The 21195-nt window shown below is 42.6% G+C and overlaps 2 protein-coding genes across 6 annotated transcripts in view; one reads left to right on the forward strand and one right to left on the reverse strand.

Annotated features, from left to right (window-relative positions):
• Positions 1 to 21195, forward strand: part of Gro (TLE family member transcriptional corepressor groucho) — a 170306-nt gene that overhangs the window by 44896 nt on the left and 104215 nt on the right. For all 5 annotated transcript variants that reach the window (XM_076787618.1, XM_076787622.1, XM_076787623.1 and 2 more), the window contains exon 4: positions 6325 to 6388. In XM_076787618.1, coding sequence (XP_076643733.1) covers positions 6325 to 6388 — 64 coding nt within the window. The remainder of the gene's footprint in view (positions 1 to 6324; positions 6389 to 21195) is intronic.
• The window catches only part of LOC143354002 (uncharacterized), a 156135-nt gene that overhangs the window by 2958 nt on the left and 131982 nt on the right, over positions 1 to 21195 (reverse strand). The window lies entirely within an intron of this gene.

Here is a 21195-nt window from a genome sequence, read left to right on the forward strand (position 1 = left end):
ATCGAAAAGTATGACCAAAAATCAATTTTTTTGGGGGACTTTCGACCCTCTTATCCGGCTATAGATTTTTTTGTCAACTCTTTTTTTCAAGGAATTTTTAAGGTCACCATGACCTTTTATAAATAAAGCCATCAATTTTTTACACCTATCTTTTAGTGGATATTAAGACTAATTCGGTAAGTATCGTAACAATTTTTTTTCAACATGACGGTTGCCCTGCACATATGACCTTGAGAATATATTTCAAGGTCATGATGGGGACCCTTTTCTAAATACTTATCGAAAATGTTTGCTGCTGCAAGTGCAGTTCTACATTGAAGTTTTTGAAAAATTTTTGAAATGTGGACTTATCCGGTTTTAGCACCCGAGGTTTTCGATTGTTAAACTGTTAACCGAGCGGGACGTATAAATACGTCAAACGTAAACAATATCGGGTACGGGTAGGACATATGAATACGTCACTTTCTATTTCTTTGTAATTTTGTATTTTCCTTTGTGCTTTATATATAAACAAACGAAAAAATATATATTTCATAGTCTTTTCATTTATTTTAAGCATAAATAAAAAAAGATAATAATATGAAATTACATCCTCCGGGCATGACGTATTTACACGTCCTAGTGAAAGAGTTCGCGCCCGTTATATGCTGCGTAATTAAAAAGGGAATACCCCGGTTAACAGGTTAAGAGCCAAGGGTAGTCACGTGATTCTTGTAGAGCCAGCAGGTCGGTAAGTGCTGTATAATTTCCGTTCACAGCCTTCAGCCACTGACTTAAGATCCGTCTTGGTTTTGATCCGACGGGTCTTAAGTCTGTGACTAAACTTGTCACATTTTTTGCTCTGTATTATCGATATTATGAATTCTGATGCCAGAAACGCGCTTCAAGTTTTTGGCTTTATTTCGCAGAGAATCAAGACAAAATATAGCTCAATTTGTAGCCAGAGATATTTTCTAGCGCGCGCTACTCTCGATTTCATCCAGAAAACTCGTGCAATGACATAAAAATGCTGGGATTCCACGGCATGCACATCGTCAATTTTTGGCCTATTTCTAACGCTTATATTACCAAATATTCGCATAATCTCGTCAGCTCATGGCCAGCACGCGCTAGATTGAACCTTCCTCTTTTAAATGAGCCCTTTCCCAGCGAAAAATATTCTCATATAAGGACGAGAAGTTCAGGCACGCAAAACCATTTTTCGCCTATTTTTGTCGATAACCTGGTCACTCTACCTTATCGCGAATCTACGGAGTCCTAGATCTTAAGGTAGACAGTGTCTCGATGATTGGATTGCGCACCGATTGTCAGACGAATGTTTATCACCCGGTGATTTAACATGCAGCCGATTCGTAACTAGCGATAGATTGATGAGTGTTTACGGGCAGCAAGGAGCTTGCCTGAGACGGTCGCGTAAAAACGGATGATTTGCGTGCGACGAGGAAAGAAACAGCCGTAAAGCGACGGTGACGTCGACGGGATAATGTCGACTTATGGTAATTGATTATCGGTCGGACGATTATCAATTGCTGTTGTGGCAAGTTGTATCCAGATGCAGCCGATGCTGTAACGGTTAGCGTTATTGGAACGACGCTCACTTTCGAGTGCGCGTCGAAATAGGACCGTGTGTACAAATGTCTGCGTTTACGTATCATTAATTATCTTGCGCGCCGCGATACCGTTGAAACCGTTAGGTGGACGGGCCGAATTTGCGCATCGCTGTTAACGCCGCTGTTACACTCTAACCTGGCAACGCTCGTGGTCAAGATATTTCTGTCCGGTGGTAGTTTAACAACGAGTTTCGGTGGTAGTTTGCGGAGAGCGCTCTCAACACTAATTCTTCCTCCCTTGGCCTAATTGTTTAATTGTGCCGGCAATTATGAAAGCGGTCCAACGTCGCGGATTCTTTTCTTACGAGATTATCAGTCCAAGCGCAAAAACTATCTAGATGAACGTAAACCAAGTTGTTCATGGATTTGGTTGTTGCATATGAAATGTCCGATTTTAGAATGCAAATGTTATAAAGCGTTCTACTAAAAAATACTTTTACAGGCTACAGGTTATCGTCAATTTTAATGCAGATGAATAATCTAACGAAGTCGTCTTAATGTCCACTGAAAGATACGTGCGGAAAAACTATAGGTTTATGTGCAAAAAATTCAAGGTGACCTTGAAAACTCCTGAAAAGAAACAGTTGACAACACTATAATCGTTTCCTGGCTCACCCTGTATATCTTCCAACAACTACAATAATTTTAAAAAATGTTAATATTCTTCGAATCAATAAACCCATAAAAATCACAAATGAATAGGCTACCAAAATTTTTATATCAATTTGTCGTTAACATAATAATCTTGTAATTGAACATCTTATTAGTCTTTAAATAACAATACAAGTTTTTCATTTTGTAGATATATTTATAAAAATGATTATTATTTGTAATAAACTATGATCATAATTTTAATAAAGGAATCTAGATCTATTGATTCAAAAACAGAAGCTTCTACATAGTAAACACAGACCTACTATTTTTACAAAGCAATAAAAAACGATCATTTAAAAATTATCACTATGAGCACCAAAGTACTCAGTATGTCCTTTGAAATAGTTTATGCACTTTGCACATGTTACAGGTCAGGTAACAGATTAAAATTCGCACATATCAATGCGTAACGTATCGCAAACATTAATAATATTCGCGTTTCAGAAACGAAAACTCGATGTTACTTCCCTGTGAACTTTTCCGCTGTATCAAGAGTAACCAGCTGGCCGGTCGTTTCTGCCGGTGTATTTTGAGTTTCGGTTACTCGCGCACAGAGTGGTTAGTCAAGAGACGTTAAAAGAGGGTTTAATTTAGACCGAATGAGAATACCTCGTGTAATAACTTCGGCAGCCATCTTTATTCCCCGGCGATACTTTCCGCGTAATTTTTCAGGATTAATGTGACTCGTGGCACGGGCGTATTTACCGAAATACTGTACACCTCCTGATACGTTTCCCCTCTTCGCTCATGGCGCGCCCGCCATAATCTCATTCCTTTTTATTCCTTCAGCTTTTTCGCCGGAGAACTCGATCTTACTTCCAGAGACAGACCGCGCCGCGCGCGCGCGCTCGCTCGCTCTTTTCCTACAAATGCAAGATGTTGCGAGTCTCAAAGGAGAACGCAGACGTCTTCTTGCTTCCTGTGCTTGCCTCCGTCTGCACGCGTGTACAGGGTGTGAGAAAAATAGTAGTCATCCGTTCTAGGAGTAAGTCGACGAATCGGTGGACATTTGTAGAAAAAGAAAACATTAATCGTGTGAGTGCATCGAAACAAACAAACTTTAAGGTAAAGAACTTTGTAGTCGTAGAACGTAGCGTCGAACATTTAACAAACAATTTTACGGGAAAAATTACAAAAACTATTATTTCCTGGCAATTTTTGCTGACTTTTATTGATGGAACAATACGAATATACAGTAGGGGACAACATTAAGTGCACACCCTTTAAAAATTATATACCTTTTTCCGAATTACTTCAATTAATAGGGTGTCCTATCCTATCTCCCACGCATTGTCGCTATTGGCCGAAGAGCGAGTAAAATATAGTATGATTTTGTGGCGGTTACTTCCCACACTCGCCACCAGATGGACAAATAGTCAACACCTTTTCCGCTAGTACCTGATCCGTCACCGATCCCTATATACATGGTGTTTCACCTAACTCGATTTTTTATGATAGAAAAAAATGTCAGAGGAAAACATTAGTTGATTCCGAGGGGCAGATATTATGATAGGCAAAAAAATTTGTTCAAGGTTATATTTTTTGAGATTTCAAGGTCATCGAAGTTTTTCTAAATGGAATGATATATTTTTATTATCGCTATATGATAGCTGAGACCTGTAATATAATATCGCTATATGACCTGTAATATTATGACCTCCACGTGACCTTGAGTATGAAAAATCCATAAAAGTAGGGCATTTGATGTAAATAGTGAAATAACGATGACATGATCCGCCTAGGGTTTCAAGAAATGTTCTTCAACCTTGACTAATGTAAACACGCTTACAATAAATTGTAAACACTGATACAAATTCTTTTCTTTCGGTGACTCTAACCAGTACGTTTAAGAAATTCATCGGGATTTATTCGATTGTGGAAGATAACGTTACTTCTCTGAAACGATGGTGCACAGTGATGCAGAAAAGATAGAAATGATTTTAGTTTATGGTGAGGCAAAAAGTAACTCAGTACAAGCATCTCGACTATACGCAGAAAGATACCCTGAGAGAAATCATCCTTCTGGACAAAGTTTTGATCGCATAGTTCGATTGTTTTGTAAAACAGGGAGTATTAAATCACTAAACAGAAAACGATCAAGATGTGCTACTGGAGAAGATGACGAAACTTTTGCATTGGCTACAGTCAATATTGATCCTACTACAAGTTGCCGAAAAATTGGACGTTCTTTAGGCATTTACGAAGCAAGTGTGTGCCGAATATTGCAACGTCATAAATTTCATCCATACCATATTTCCTTACACCAGAAGCTTCATGGCAACGACTTTAAGAATCGTGTTGCTTTTTGTACATGGACATTGCAGCAAATACAATCAAATGAACATTTCTTTTGTGACGTTCTCTTTACCGACGAAGCTACTTTTTCTAATCATGGAAAACCCGAAATGACTTCGACAAGTTGAGCACCAGCTTCTATGGAGAGTAAATGTATTGTGTGGAGTCGTTGGTGATAACAAACTCAAGGTCACGTAAAGGTCATAATATTACAGGTCGTTGTATTCGTCTTGACCTCGGCTATCATATAGCGATAATAAAAATATATCATTCCATTTGACAAAACTTCGATGACGTTGAAATCTCAAAAAATATAACCTTGAACAAATTTTTCTCTGAAATTTTCTTCTATTAAAAAAAAAACAAGCGAGATATTTTAGATGCTCGAGTTAGGTGAAAACACTCTGTGTCCGTTCTCAACCGCCTTCTGATAACCCAACCATAGTCGTCAGATGAGGGGAAGGAGCACGAACTTAGGGGAAAAAGTACCCCCACCCTGTTAGTACGGCGTCACGTGACCGTGCCGTGGCGGAAGCGTGGGGGGAATAGCACGGCGGAAGGGGGAAGTTAGAGTGGGGGAATATGTCTTGATCTGGCGACTATGATCCCAGCCATAGTCGCCAGATGAGGAGACGGGGGGCTCGAATTTAGGGGGAAAAGTTGTGACATAGACAAGGCAGAAACGGAACGCGTCACGTGACCGGGCTGTGGTGGAAGCGTGGGGAGCAGGGCGCGGTAGAAGGGGAAATTAGAGTGGGGAAACAGCGCGCGGCAGAAGGGGAAATTAGAGTGGGGGAACAAGTCTTACCTAGCGACTCCCAGCGTCTAAGGGTCCGCTAGAGTACTCTAGCGACTCTCTCACACAACTTCAGCCGCCGTCAAAATTTCCCAGTATTAGCATAGTCTCTAAGGCCTTTGAAGTCATCGTTCCATTTCACTCGGTCTCGATACGACCGCTGTCGTTCCTGGTCATCGCCAATATCAACAATGCGAGTGATAGGGGGGAATTAATATTCGAGTGAGAACGTAAACACTTTGCCTAGCCATCATCTGACGGACCAACAAAGTCCATGATTTTCGAATTTCCTAGATTCTCACCTCGGAAAAACTTTGAATCCATCGAAATATTGGCCGTTTCACGTTTCACTCGCTACGCGTACCGTCCAAGCGTGTGTTTCAATTAATGATTATTTTGCCATCTATTACAGTGTAGTTCAAACAAAGCGATCGACTCCGCGAATTACGTTTACGCAGGAAATTAAATTTTCCGACGATCCTGTCGGAAGAAATAATATTCCGAGCCGTTTCTTTTCGGAGTTGCGCGAACACGTTTGCGGATAGACCTCGATAAAATAACAGCGGTCGTTTGCATGGCTGCGCGGTAGCAATTAAAATTGGACGAAATCAATCTTTTGCGATTGCCCCGACATGAATGTTGTAATTTGCGCGGCCTATCAATACTGTAATTTAATTAAATGCGTTTAATTATCCGTGCGTACCGAAACGGGAGAACGAGAAGTATCGTCAAACGGAAATGATGGTCTCGCGTGTTCAGGTTTCGCGTATTTGAGGAGAGCTCGGAATCGTGCGCGGCCAGTTTATTTCAATGACCTGAAACCCGTCGACGGAGACACGAGATCCGAAAAGATGAACACCACCGTGTATATGCACGCGGAGAACGTATCTACACGTGCATGCAATTGCGCCGTCTCCGCTTTAACGCATGTCTGATTCGTTCCGTCCTCAATCGCTTTTCACTTTTCAGACTGAAGATCGAATGCGAGAAGCTGGCCAGCGAGAAGACCGAGATACAGAGGCATTACTTCATGGTAAGGCATTTTCTAAGCTCGTACTTAAATCTTCTTCATCTCGCTCCCGTGTCTACCTGTGCCCGACAAGGCACAACGGTTGTGCGGATTATAGTCGCCAGATGAGGGGAAAAAGTTACCCTCTTCTTTCCAATACCGGGTCAGTCACGTGACATTGTGATACAGACACGACAGAGACGAGGCGCGTCACGTGACCGGGCCGTGATGGATGCGTGGGGGAATAGCGCGGCGGAAGGGGAAGGTAGAGTAGGGACACAAGTCTTGATCTGGCAACTATGATTCCAGCCATAGTTGCCAGATGAGAGGGGTAGCACGGACTAAGGGGAAAAGTTATCCTCGCCCTTCTAGTACCGTGTTAGTCACGTGACATGGTGACACAGACACGTGTCACGTGACCGGGCCGTGGCGGAAACGTGGGGGAATAGCGCGGTAGAAGGGGAAGATAGAGGGGGGACACAAGTCTTGATCTGGCAACTATGATTCCAGCCATAGTTGCCAGATGAGAGGGATAGCACGGATTAAGGGGAAAAAGTTACCCTCGCCCTTACAGTACCGGGTCAGTCACATGACATTGTGACGCAGACACGACAGAGACGAGGTGCATCACGTGATCGGGCCGTGGGGGGAACAGCGCGGTAGAAGGGAAAGGTAGAATGGGGACACTTGTCCTAATCTGGCGACTATGGCGCAGATCGGGGAAATTCGTAAATCGTTAATTGTCACAAGATGAGAAGACTGTAACCTGTTCCAAAACAGTAGCCACTTACGGTACCTATTATGCTACTTTGATACTTATGGTACCAACAAAGTTTGTTCGATTCTTTAGCCCTCAGTTGGTACGATGATATTTGAGCAAAATCTTTTTTTGTCAAAGACCCAACGATACCAACTAAGGGTTAAAAAAAGATATAGTATACCGGATACTTTATAATTGTCGATGCTTGACTCGTGGCGATTGTATATGAATAAATGAGCTGTGCGAATCAACCCTTAATTGTCCGAGTACTTTTTAATGCCAGCAACAACCCCAATTGTTAGAGCGAACCTCTTGTCCAAGAATTTTATTCTGAGAAAACGGAACTGAAAATATCTGTGAATTTATTTACTCTGACTCAGGAGACCTCGGCCGTCGAGGAGTGTAACATGATACGGGTCTAATATATCTGTGTGAGACCAGGAGACCAATAAAACTCGCTTATATTGCATTACTTCCTATTTTCACTATTGCTCTTTTCTATGTCCGGCGTGGATCAAAGAACAGTATCTCCTAGCCGATATAAGATCCTGGCTAGACCCGTGTTTTGGACATATATCGAGTAAACACTGTATTCTGTCACAACCTGTGGAGAATATTGTTTGAAAACGTGGAAAACAGTGTAGGGTAGAATTGTGTTTATACGAACGTCGTAAATGACCGAAAAATCCGACAGGTCAACATGTTAACAATTATGAAGAAAGTGTTTATCGAAACCGAGCGTGACAGGAGCACTCTGTTTTACAAGGGCCATTGGGCTTTTGACTGCGATACGGATCCCCGTGTAACACAAACACATCGTGTCATTCGAGGGGTTACCTGTATTGTTCCGCGGCGCTCGAAAAAAGAAAAACGACGCGTGGTCGCGCGCGCGCGCACGCCCCATCCCACGAATCCCCCTGTTTACATTGTAATCATAGTCGAGGAATCGATCTGTGCGAGCGACTGTGTCATAGGCTCGTCATTGAATTCGTTAATCTTTATCGCAACAGCCCTCCGGACCGGGGGATGCGAAGAAAAACGATCGATATTGTTCCCGCTCATATTGCTGGCTCTTCGATTCGGTTCCCATCAGCGCGAAGGCAATTAGCTCAACCAACCGTACTAATCGTATCGTCATCCGTAAGGAGCTTAACTTGGACTTACCTATATTAAAGTACGGCATTAACGTGGGTTCCGAAGTATTTTGCCGGGACGACCATTTTATTTCTCCCCTCTCCCTCAAGTCCCCTCAACTCCCCTCAACGGTACTTTATTAAATATTTATTAAACCGGGAACAGGAAATATTCGTTACAATGCAACGCGGCGGGACAGTCATCGCAGACTCGTACTAGGCGAAAATCTTAACTTTTATTCGTAATAAATTGCTAACTGTCGAATTTTGAGGTCATGTTTATATGACATTATATGCTTAAAATTACGTTTTAAATCAACTAGCAAAGCCTTGTTTCCATAGCATGAAGCATCCCAGGGTAGTTTTTAAGGGTAGTTTCTTATTCTAATAAAAAAAAAATACTAGAATCATAATCTGCGACCCGAAAAACTCTTAAAACTGTCCTGTTTATAAGTAAAGACGTATTCGAATTTGATCGAAGAAATTCATTTGTTTAAAAAATATTGCCTCAGTTTCCAGTCCTATTTTACTTATATGTTAAATTTGTCACAAAAGTCGGTGGTAGAATGAACATTCCAGTTTCCACTTTGTAATTTAAACCTTCTATTCTGAATAAGAATCAACTCGATTTCATGTTTATTTCGTGATAAACTATTCGTAGTTCTAAAAATTAGAGTGTTCCGAGTTCCATATATTTATAATGTCTCCAGGATCACATCCCCAACGGTTAAATTTGTGATGCTTTTATTTGAAGAAGCTCGATATAGACGTTACTTTCATCAGGACATACGAGACAACGGAAAAAGTGAACCACACCGATGCGGTTCGTTGGAATTCGCCGATACAGCACGTCGCTTTGAGATATTGGCGTGTATCGATGTTATATTCGAAAGCTCTGTGCATCTTCGTGGTTTTTGTCTCGAAAGACAACTCGTCTCTCTCGTCGGGTATGGGTTGGAATCGATACACGGGAAAAACGAAAGAATAGAATCGTCGCATTTAGAATTGTTATTCCACTATGACGATAAATATCGTTTCATACTTGCGGCCTCCTGATCTCTTAATCAGTTTTGTAATTCTGACGAAATCGCCCAACTCTTCCAATCTCGTTCTAATCCAAACTCCTCCAAACCACACCCGATATTAAAGAATACAGCCACCGTTTTTGCAATTGTTACTCCATTATTACTATGACTCCCATCATTCTCTGTGGCGCAACTCCCCAAATCTGTCAATCTAGTTCCGTTTCAAATGTTTTCAAACTAACAGTTAAGGCACAAAGCATAAGTCACTGTCATCGCTTTTAGAATTGATTTTTACCATTACTGTGACTTTCATCATTTGATACCCACGGCCTTTTGGCCTCTTAATCAGATTTACAATTTTGACGCAATTCTCCAAATCTGCCATTCTAGTTCTACCCCAAACGACTTCAAACCAACAGTTAGGGCACAAGGCACAAGAGATGCGAAAGAATACAGTCATCGCTTTTGGAATTGTTTTTCCATTAATACTATGACTTTCATCGTTTCATATCTACAACCTTGTGGTCTTCTAATCACCTTTTCAACTCTGGCACAAATTTCCAAATCTGCCAATCTAGTTTCGCTCCAAACGTCTTCAAACCAACAGTTAAGGCACATGGCACGAGAGATGCGTAACAGTACAGTCATCGCTTTTGGAATTGTTATTCCATTAATCCTATGACTTTCATCATTTTATATCTACAACCTTGTGATCTTGTAATCATCTTCTCAACTCTAGCACAATTCCCCAAATCTGCCAATTTAGTTCGGCTCGAAACGTCTTCAAACCAACAATTAAGGCACAAGACACAAGAGATGCGTAACAGTACAGTCATCGCTTTTGGAATTGTTATTCCATTAATCCTATGACTTTCGTCATTTTATATCTACAACCTTGTGATCTTGTAATCATCTTCTCAACTCTGGCACAACTCCCCAAATCTGCCAATCTAGTTCGGTTCCAATCGTCTTCAAACAGTTAGGGCACAAGAGATACAGAAAAATACAGTCATTTGTTGTGATGAAGATTGTGTGAAGACTGTTGTTTTGTGATGTGTGTTGTGTGTTTGTTGTGTGCAGACTGTTGTCGTGTGATGACTGCCTTGTGGAGACTGTTGTTGTGATGAAAAATGTGTAAAGACTGTTGTTGTGACTGTTGTGTGACAATCAACTATACTCGTGGAATTTCCCCATACGGGAAATTAGCTAACGGGTTGATTGGCTAACGAAGTTGGCCAAATACATGTTATTTTGGTACTGACCTATCCGTGTGTCCTAAGTGGACTCCGTGCAGACTAGTGCCGCTATGGAGGGGTTAGCCGTCGCGTGGCTGGATTTAGCAATGCGACGGAATCGTCGCAAGGCTCACGGTGTACCTGGACCGTTGGGCCCGGACTCCATACCCTTTGGAGATTCATGTTTACGACGTGCAAGTGCCTGCCGAGGGCAAGCAAAGATTCGAAAGCGACAAATAATAATGGATCACGGAAGTTTATTTCCTCAAAAAACGGCTGTATTGGTTTGCGCGCCATAAACCAGGCGTAGCCTGATTTTATTTCGGCCATTGTGTCCACGGAACGAGCGTGATGAAGCGGTACGCGACGGAACACGCACTCGAAACATCGCCAAACAAGCATTCAATTCGCGGGAGAGACGAAGAAGCACTAGTGGTCGTACACCGAATCTTTACTTCATTATCCCACCGAGTCCCATCGTTTCAACCCTATGGCTTTCTGCTCTCTTACCCGTTTTCGCGACTCCGACGCGATTCCCTAGCCCTTTGAACCTAATTGTCCTCGAACCATCTCGAAACTTAAAACAACACAAAGCGATTCGCGGTCTCCGTTCTCCCGGCATTGTGCAAAGTGTGCAATCGAATAGAGGTCCAAAGAGACCGAGAGAGAGAGAGAGAGAGAGAGAGAGAGAGAAAAGAAAGAGCGAGGGTGAAAAGCGAACGTCACCGTGCCACGTGATCGCCTATAAGCTCGACCCGCTCCGTTCTACACGTCCCGGTGACGTTGTCATTTGCCCCGGCGCGGCGACAGAGAAGGAAGCGAAATAACGAAGAAGAGCCAGAAGAAGCGGGAAAAAAAAGATGATACACAGCGTCGCGATCATCGATCCGAACCGGTCGGAACAGTTACACGCGATACGGCTTCCATCGCAATCCCGACCGCTGTTGCCGCCCCCGCCCTCCCCCCGCCCGTTCTCCCCTCGCCTCTTCAACCCCTGCTGTGTTCCGGGCTCGCGAGATCCTGCGCCGATGTTAACTGTACGTTTGATCGTAATTGTCGCGAACTGTACCATCTCTGTAAACTGCTACACCGATGTGACACCGTGCAAGCAACCAAGCAGCAAGCTGGGCCGAGTGGTTGGGGCTTTCGGGGTGGGAGCCGTCGGTCGGTGGGTGGCGCTCGGGATAAGGGGGTTGGGGAAGCTGGGAGAAGAGGTGACAGAGGGGTTGACGGAGGGGTCGGGAGGAGGAGGAGTTGAGCCGGTAATCGATATCTCCAAAGTAAACGAAGAGAGAGAGAGTGAGAGAACGAGAAAGGGAAAGACGACGACGACGACGGGGATGGAAGAGAGCAGAGAAGCGACGCGGGAAGGGTGGCCGGGGCCAGGGGGTGGAACCAGGGGGGTGGATGACGAAGGGGTAGGGGGGAATTAGAGACAGAGAGAGAAATTGATGTCGAGGGTTTGTCAACTACCGACAAGTATTATATACGTGCAGTTCGACCGGGGCCGAGTGTTGGTGTAACGTATGTATAGACCTCCACGAGCGTGTCTCTGATATTCTAATTCCACCCCTGTGTATTTCAACCAGCCACCTTTCCCGCCCCTCCTACAATTCATCCTCCGCGATTTTCATTAGGGTAACGTGCCGCGTAAATCCGTGCGCCGCTTCAATATTTTTTCCTCCTTCCCACATACACACACACACACACACACACACGCACGCAGCTGTGTGCGATTGTACTTCGCCGACTTCTCTACGTTGCTTCGCCGACCTCCCTTTACGTCTTCGCTTCGTCCCCCCAGTTCCTTAGAGTCGTCGACGTCGAGTTCCATTCTTTTGTAAACTTCAGCACGGATCATCACCTCGCGTCACGTTCCCGCCACCCCCTTTCCCCGAAACAACCCCTTCGAGCAAGGCGTCGATTCGTTACACTTTCGAGGATTTTTCGATAACCGGCGCCTCCTGCTCCGACCGGTTCCGAAACATCGATCCGCGACGCCCGACCAGAATGTAATACAAACGGGCTCTCGTCGCAGGATGGCGAAAATACGGCTCGCCTCGTGCGGAAAAGCGGTCGAACGTTGCGCAAACTGACGAAATCGCGCCGGGAGATCTTGACGCGGACCTGGGCCTTCGGATTGCTCGATCGTGAAATATGCGCGATGCGGATGGCATTGTACTCGCGCACGATAGAACGACGTAGGGCGAACGTAATAGAGACGCTTCTGCATTCGGAGCCAGTAACAACTTTGTTTTCGTTGCGATTCGAACAGTTTATCTTGTTCTTGTAATAGTTCATATACTTTAAAAAGTTATAGTTTCAAATTTTATTATATGAAATTAAATGCTAAAAAAGAAACAGTTGTGATTAGAACAATTTATCCTTTCCTTGTAATAGTCCATGTACAGTGAGCTCACGATATATGTCATCAACACGGGTCTTGCCAGCGTCGTGTATCGTCCGGGAGACGTACCCGAGCTGTGTTATGTTTACAATCATAGGTCGACGTCTCTCGAACTTCGAGGCCCCTCACGGCGTATACCCCGCAGCCCTTTGGGACATATACAGAGAAGTCACTATACTTTACAAAAATATGGTTTCAAATTTTATTATGTGACATTAAATGATAAAAAAAAAGAGTTGTGATTGGAACAACTTATCTTTTTTCTGGTGATAGTCCATATACTTTAAAAGGCTATAGTTTCAAATTTTATCATGTGAAATTAAATGATAAAAAAAGAGAAGAATATTTATTTTCATTAAAAGTGAGAGGTGTGCAAGCAGAGAGGTTTCATCGCGATCACGGCCCTAAGTACACGGCGAAGATTCTTAACAAATTTATTAAACAGAATTATATATCACTGTTTTGTTAACCACCACAGAGTTTCGACTTAAACTATATTGAGCGTTTGTGGGACGAACTTGATCGGAAAATGCCGAAACACGAACGGTATGCAAAATTAAAATTGACAACGGCTTTAAAAAATGCATTGAGTGACATTCCGCCAGAAGCTTTAAAAAATTTAGTATCAGCATTCCTCGTGATGGAGGTTATTCAAACCGAAGGCTATGAAACTTTTTATCCAATATTTTATGCTTATTGTGTGATATAGATAATTTAAACTTAATAGCCGTTATTTATATAATATTTGTTAATGTTAGCGCTAATTTTGCATATTATGAAACTTCCTAGTATGAAATTATTTTGTGACATGAGATAATGGAGATAAATAATAGTGACAAATGGTAAATAAATAATTTTAATTATAAAATAGTAAATAATAATTTCAATTATATTAGTTTACGGAAATTCGTGTAAGCCATGTTTGCTTGAAATGTTTCGTGGGTTATCTATAGGAATGAACAATGGTTTCGAATTTTTTGGTTGGATCTTTTTAGGAGCGAACTGTGCATAAAAATATGGTGAAAATTAAAAATTGCTTATGAAAAGTAAAATTCGGTTTCGAAGTAGCAGGGAAATGATGTACTTATGTGAAGCAACAGGCGCGATGGGGGACGTTCGGTGACCCTACTTTTGGGTCGCATTAACGTCATTAGCCTTTACGAAGAAAACATGGAAATAAGTATCCCCATGAACGCTCTGTTATCCGTAAAATTCCATTTAGTCATTTGAGGGCCAATTACAAGCTGTGTAAAATTAATATCGTAAATATTTTAAATACCATTTTTCAAATAATCGTTATTCTACAGTTCAAATGAAATAGGAAACGAAATTTTGACAAATAAAATAGTTTTCTTTTAATCATTTACAGGATTCAATAACATAATTGAACTTTATATCTTAAGTAATATTGAAAATGTTTCTGGGGAATGAAAGTTCATTGATAAGGGAATTAATGCAAGGATTTATGACGTATGCAAATCAATCCAGGGAGACTATTTGACAAGACCATTTTGCAATCAAAGTTACATTGTATAAACTAAAATGCTATGTATTCCTCAGACTATTAAATTCCCGTGAATTGCAATTGACAGAAGCAATTTTTATTTTGCGTAAAGACCCGCTAAATAGCTATTCGCTGCTTGAAATAATATTTTATCCAGTTCTGATCACAAGATTATTTTGCAATCAAAGTTAAATTTTTGAAAGTATGTGTTCTGCGAATCGAAAGACTAACAATAACTGTTCAACTTTCGGTAACGACACGCTACGATATTTCCCCTTGTCTTTGTTCACGTTGCCCTATTTTTATCGCGAATCGAACTTCAGTGGAATTAATTCTGGAGGAAGTATGCGGCAACGAGATCCTACGGTTCGATTTGGATCTCGTCCCCTTGATTTTATTTAATACTGCTGGGAAGAAAGAAACAGAGAGAAATAGAGAGAGAGAGAGGGAGAGAGAGAGAGAGAGAGAGAGGGAGAGGGAGAGAAAAAAGCGTAGTCGTTAAGTCGATAAGAAATTGATTCGATTCCCATTATGAAAACGGAACGATTCGTATCGATAAAACGCGAGGCCGGAAAGACGCGAAAAATATTCTACATGGGAAATGGTCTCGGTGGCGCGGCACGTTTTTTACCCTTTGAAAAGCCAGACCTCACGATTACCCTTCTCGCGATTTCCTTCTCCCTCTCACACCTTCTCTTTATCTCTGTTTCGTTTCTGTGCGGCGTAACAAATTAAACATAACCCACATCCTCCGGGTACGTTTCTTGATTACTTCTTGTTTTCGTTTTTTCCCCCCGGTTGCGTTCCCCGTCAGCTTCTTTTTACAGATTTTATTTCCACCTTTGAAGTTTTCCACCGAGCAATTTAGTGTTCTCGTTCCTCCCTTCTTTTTTTCCCCCTCCGCCCACCCCACGTCCTCTCCTCCCCCGGTCCCCGTGTTCCGTTCTCTTTTCACCGGCGTTTACGAAGTTTCATAACGCGGACCGGCCAGCGTCCATGGGGTTAACTATTCTCGCGAATTTAACCGTTTTCCTCTTTCTTCGTTTCGTCCGGAGCACCGCTTCCGTGTCTCCCGCTATTCAATTTTCTTAACGTTACGAGAGCGTCGCGGCCCGTAAACGTTCGACGCGACACGACGCGACGCGCGACGGCTTCGTGACTTCCGACTCTTACGCCACCTATCGATTTCGCTTCTATGCTGCGTCTGAAGTACATGTGCTCGAACACACTTGGAACAAACGCGATGAATTTTGAAACGATCCTCCTCGAAAACGCGTCAAGGTCATATGAAGGTCAATCTAGTTTTTTAAATGAAACGATGTGTTTTTAAAGCATCAATGGATACAGCTCGACATTACTTGTGAAAAAGTATTAACCCACTTATGTCGGAAAGTTAATAGTGTAGGAGATATTTCAATTTAAACATTTGCAAGACACCATTACCGTCATAGTAAGGCGTTCGCTTTTATTTATTGCAGGAAAGGTTTAACATAACAAGCATTTCTACATCGCGGCACTTTTGAGATCAGTAGAGTAATTATTGCATGAAACCCGGAGTCTACTTGCAACTATACAGGGTGGGCTGGAAATGGTAGTACAAAAGGCGCAGGAGGCGATTCTACATAAAAAAATCAGGAACGATTTCGGTATAACGTTTTCTCATCCAAAGCTTCTACGCGAATACACGTGCTATTGGATAGGAATCGACCGACGCGTCTGACCATGACCAACCAATTCTACTTGCTGCGTATACTGGAGCACGCGAACCCCACTTCAAACTTGATTTTCTCGAAAACGAGCCGTGAAACGAAAAAATCTTATTCCTTTTTCTCGTTTTTTTTTACACGTAGAATCAGCCCCGCTCAGTTGTACTACAATTTCCCGGCCACCATGTTCAGGACCATTCACTGCTGTATTTATCAATCTTTTAAAACATACTTTTGAAGTTACTTCTTATGGACACCCACATCTTTGTATTGGCCCTAATGCATGTTCATTTAACTAACCCACCGGTAACTGAGCAATTGAATAGCGAGTTCGACTGTGGGTCAAGGTGGACCCAGGCTTCGTCGTTGAGTGTTAGAGCCCATTATCCACTTTTCTGTTTAAAGTGAGTAATTGAATAGCAAAGTTGATACTGTGGGTCAAAGTAGACCCGAGCTTCGCCGTTAGAGGGTTAGAGCCCATTATTCACTTCTCCGTTGAAACCAACAATGAGTAATTGAATAGCGAGTTTGATACTGTGGGTCAAAGTGGACCTGGCGTTCGTCGTTGGATGGTTAGAGCCCATAATCGTTTCTCCGTTGAAACTGACAATAAGTAATTGAATGGCGAGTCTGATACTGTGGGTCAAAATGAACCCGGTCATCGCCGTTGGAGGTTTAAGCCCGTTATCGACTTCTCGAAACTATTGCGCGCGGTTTTAGGCAGCGTTAAAAACGTTGAAAATGTGATCGCGCGAAGAAAACGCGGAAACCAGGTGAAATCTGAATACGTCTTACAAAACCGAGGATCGTCCGTTGTATCAATCATGCCAGGGTACGACAGAGTTCTTCGTCGACGCTTTATCTACTTCATTGTCGTCTGCAAAGATAACATCTCGGTCCTCCCCCCTCCCCCTAGAGGCGACGATCCTCGTGGCCGCCACGATCGACTCCGGCTGATTAATTATCCGTTAATTGCACTCGCGGCGGGTAGGTGCGAGCCCTCGTGAAAACATTCGAAAGGATGAGTAGGGGACGGGGCACAAAGGGAAATGGGAGCGAGCGACAAGCTGGAACAAAGTGCGGAGCAATGAGTCAGGAAAAGGGATACGGAATATAGGGTAGAGAAACACGGGGAAGATAAAGTGGGAGACGACTGGGAAAGAGAGTGGGCGGCTCAATCGCCCCAGCAAAGGCCCGCTACTAAAAGATCCATATCGAATAACCGGAGGGGGTGAAATTATCGGTACAACCCCTATTATTGGGTTCCGAACCACGTGAAAATAGAAAAGGAGGAAAGGTTGCCAGATGAGGATCGATACGACCCTTCTGCCGGCTTCGAGAGAAAAAGAGAAAGAACCGGAGAGAGAGAGAGAGAGAGAGAGAGAGAGAGAGAGAGAGAGAGAGCAAGAGGAAAAGAGAGAGAGGGAGTTTCTCTTCATCCGATTATCGACTTGGCCCGGCGAACTCTTTTCTTCTTGTTTCGGGGACTTTCCAGCGAACCAATATACGATCCGCGATGCGGCCGAGAAGCATTTTATTACGTCGTGCATCAAATTAACTCCCCTGCCAGGATATCGATGACGCGCAATTTAAGGCTGACATCGATAGCTCGACTGTAATGCGATTCTATTTCCCTTTTATTTTCCTCCCTATTTATTTTTCCCAGATCGATCCGATAGCGAGACGCGATTGTTCTTGGACGATTCCGCCGATACCGTTGTCTCATTTGGGTCTCCTCGAGGATACCATTCTCGCGTTTCTTCGCGCCGAGACTGATCGACGCGTGTACAGTTTTCGAGCTCTCGCGGGAGTCGCCGGAAAATTAATCAATTCTAAACTAATCCGTTTTCGACCTAAGACCCCTAATATTTTTTTAAAGAGCTGCTAAAAAAATTGAAGTGATCTTTATTTGTCAATTTTTGATCTTTGTTTGTCAATTTGTTTTACTGCTTATTATTATTATTACTGGCCAACTTTTGTTCCAAACATTTTTTTTAACGGTACGGAGTGACCACTTCACGTTTCGGCTATTTTCAAAATTAAAGTTGAAATGTCTCTTAAATTATCAATTTTCCGATATAACAGGCCTTTTCGAGCTGCGTCGACTAGTGCATAGCAAAAATGTATTTCTATTTCAAAAAATGGAAGTGTCCTCGAAATCTCCGGAACGTTTTCACCTAAAAAAAAACTGTTATTCCCGTATCGTAGTCCTCTTTATACAGAAAAACTTTTATTAGCGACATTTTTCCATATTTTCGAAAACAGCAGAGATGTGCTAATGGACCACCCTGTATATCAATGCATAAACATAAGTAGCTTTGATTTAAAGTACAAAACAGAGTAAACAAATATTTTCCTAAGGTGTGAATCGTGAAATTCAGAGTTTTGAGACCGCACTGCGGTAACGACGTAATATTTCGGCGCCTGTGATTGCGAGGTATAGGCTCAGCGGCGGACCGTGAGTTTTGGGGCCCTGGGCTGACACTGTTCGGGAGCCTGACCAATTAACCCAAACGAACTGAATTACCAAAAATATATAATTTATTTGTTCCTCAGTTTCTAATTGAAATTGTTTTTATTTTTTTTTATCGCGAAGGGAGCCCTGGGTTGCAACCCACGAAGCCCGTGCCCAGATCCGCCGCTGACCCCCGTGACCAGCAAAAATGAAAAAATTTCGTCGAGATTTAGTCGAGCGGACGCTTACCGCATCGTTCGAAGCCATAAATTCATGCGCGGGGGCAGAGAACTCGAAATTAGACGGTTTTGGGTTTAAGTGAATAAAGCGGAATAATGTTTTTCCCCGTGGAGGGGATTACACAGGGTAGTAAACGAGTTAGTTCGGGCAGGAAATTAGTCGGAGGATTCGTAAGCGACGCCGGCTCGATAAGTCAAAAGTGATAATCCCAGGTAGCGAGAGGACACAGGTAAGCCGAGCGACGCCAGGAGAAAGGAATAGCCGGCAGCCGGGTCCAATCCGGAACGGGTTGTTCGATCCAGGCTGTGTTCCGGTAAAGTGCATCGGATCATACGATTGGCGAGCGCGCTTGCGCGATCGTAAATCGGTTAGTGGCTGTCGCTTAGCACTGCGTGTCCGCCTTTAGCCGCTCGTTCCGGGACGAATGGCTTTGGGGGGTTGGCTTCTCTCTCTCGTCGGGCTAAAGCACACACGACCGACCGACAGACACCACGCCGAGATCGATAGCATCGGCCACGGAAATATACCAAGTTAATAATGCACTCGATAATCACGATCAGACCGCGATGACAATGACGCCCGGCTGCGGGAAACGGGGACTCGCTTCCAGAGCTTACCAAGAACACACGCTCGCTTTGCTCCTTTCCCACTCTTTACCTCTTTCCCGCCGCCGCTTCCCCCCACCTTTCCGCGAAAGGTAGTTCGATCGTACACTCCGAGACTCGAGAAGACAGCGCGTATTGTTTCCGATTTGGTACTGTAAACTGAAGAAAATAATCTCGATCAATTTCTTTTGTAGCTGGACGCGTGGAGGACATACGAAGGTCAACTCAAAGTAAAATATTTTCTGTCGCGCTTGGTCTTCAACAATCTGGAATGACCTCGAGTCTGTAGGTCACTGTATGCGTCCTAAAGTGCCCCATCAGATAGTACATAGAAAAATATATCATTACATTTGAAAAAAAAAACGGAGTTGACCTTTACATGTCCTCTACGCGTCCACTTGCAAACAATCTGGTTATTCAGCTGTATACAGTGAGCTATTTGTTCTACGAAAAAGTTGTTCAGACAAATGTTGCATCGTTTCCATAGGGACGTACAGTTCTGTAATCTGTTTTTTCTTACTTTGCCTTTTTATCGAGATACGAAGATCACCTTCAACTTTTTAAACAGAATGCGTAAAAATAATAAGACTGTGGTCTCTTTGTGCAAAATTTTTAATTTCAAAAGTGCTGCATTGGAATATTTCTCTTTAATAATTTGAATAAGTTTTGAACAGTATGTTAATACTAAATTCTTTTAATCTCTTTTCTCGGTGGACTTTCGAAAAACAATTATCTTGAAAGATAACAGTTATCGTTGGCGAGCAATAAGCGTTGCGAAAAATAATACCTAATTTAATTTAAACGAGCGGGGACTCTAATTCCTTTAGCGGAGCGATCGCATTCCGCTGCTAAGTAAGCGCGTAATTAGACGTGAATTCATTTATAAGACAGATAATGTGATTATCGTCGAGAAACTAGATATACAGGGTGAGTCACCTAACTCGGTCACATTAAATTACTTTTCAACTGTTTGTTGCACGAAGAAATGTTGCGAACAATCGCTGTACGGTATCAAATGACGGGTTTACAATGTGATAATTAGTTTTTACTTTTTGGTATTAGTCCTGGTTATTCTCATGTACACATTTTCGATCGTTTACTATTGCAACGATATTGTCTATCGATTACAACTGATCCTATTTTACAAGTGCATTCTTAGAATTATTTCTTTCATCGCGTTTTAAGGACAGCGTTCAGATCTAAAATTTCTCCGATGGCGGTGGTTAGGTCTGTTTTGATCCGGCGTATAAATATCGTCTTTTAATTACTTAGTCTCTGGCGATTGAATTAAATGTACAACTGTTACATTAGAAACAAAAGGTACTAGACCAGTACCAGATGCCGACCAAGTGCAATTTTTCCAAAATTTTTATCGTACTTGGTCCGCTAAACTATCCCTTCTAGCAATACAGAAAATTTGAAGTCGTTTGGTGTGGGGGAAAAGTAAATAATGGGTATCTCGTGCATAAAGTAAGTACAATCTTTACACGATATATGTCCCAAATATCTAGCCGATAAAAGTCCCAGAACTATCCCCACTGCCGCCAAGTATACCCCGTGAGGGGCCCAAAAGCTCGAGTGGAGCTTTCTTTACAATGTTTACACTCCTCGGCGACCGAGACCACTCGACCTTCGCTACATGTTCGATATATGTCCCAGGGTAGACCCGTCTTGTGGACATATATCGAGAAAACACTGAAATTGGTAAAAGATCATGATAAAAAATAAATAGTAAGATGAATAATAAATGTAAATAATAAA

The sequence above is a fragment of the Halictus rubicundus genome, chromosome 5 (assembly GCF_050948215.1).
Source record: "Halictus rubicundus isolate RS-2024b chromosome 5, iyHalRubi1_principal, whole genome shotgun sequence".
In the NCBI taxonomy this organism is placed as follows: domain Eukaryota; kingdom Metazoa; phylum Arthropoda; class Insecta; order Hymenoptera; family Halictidae; genus Halictus; species Halictus rubicundus.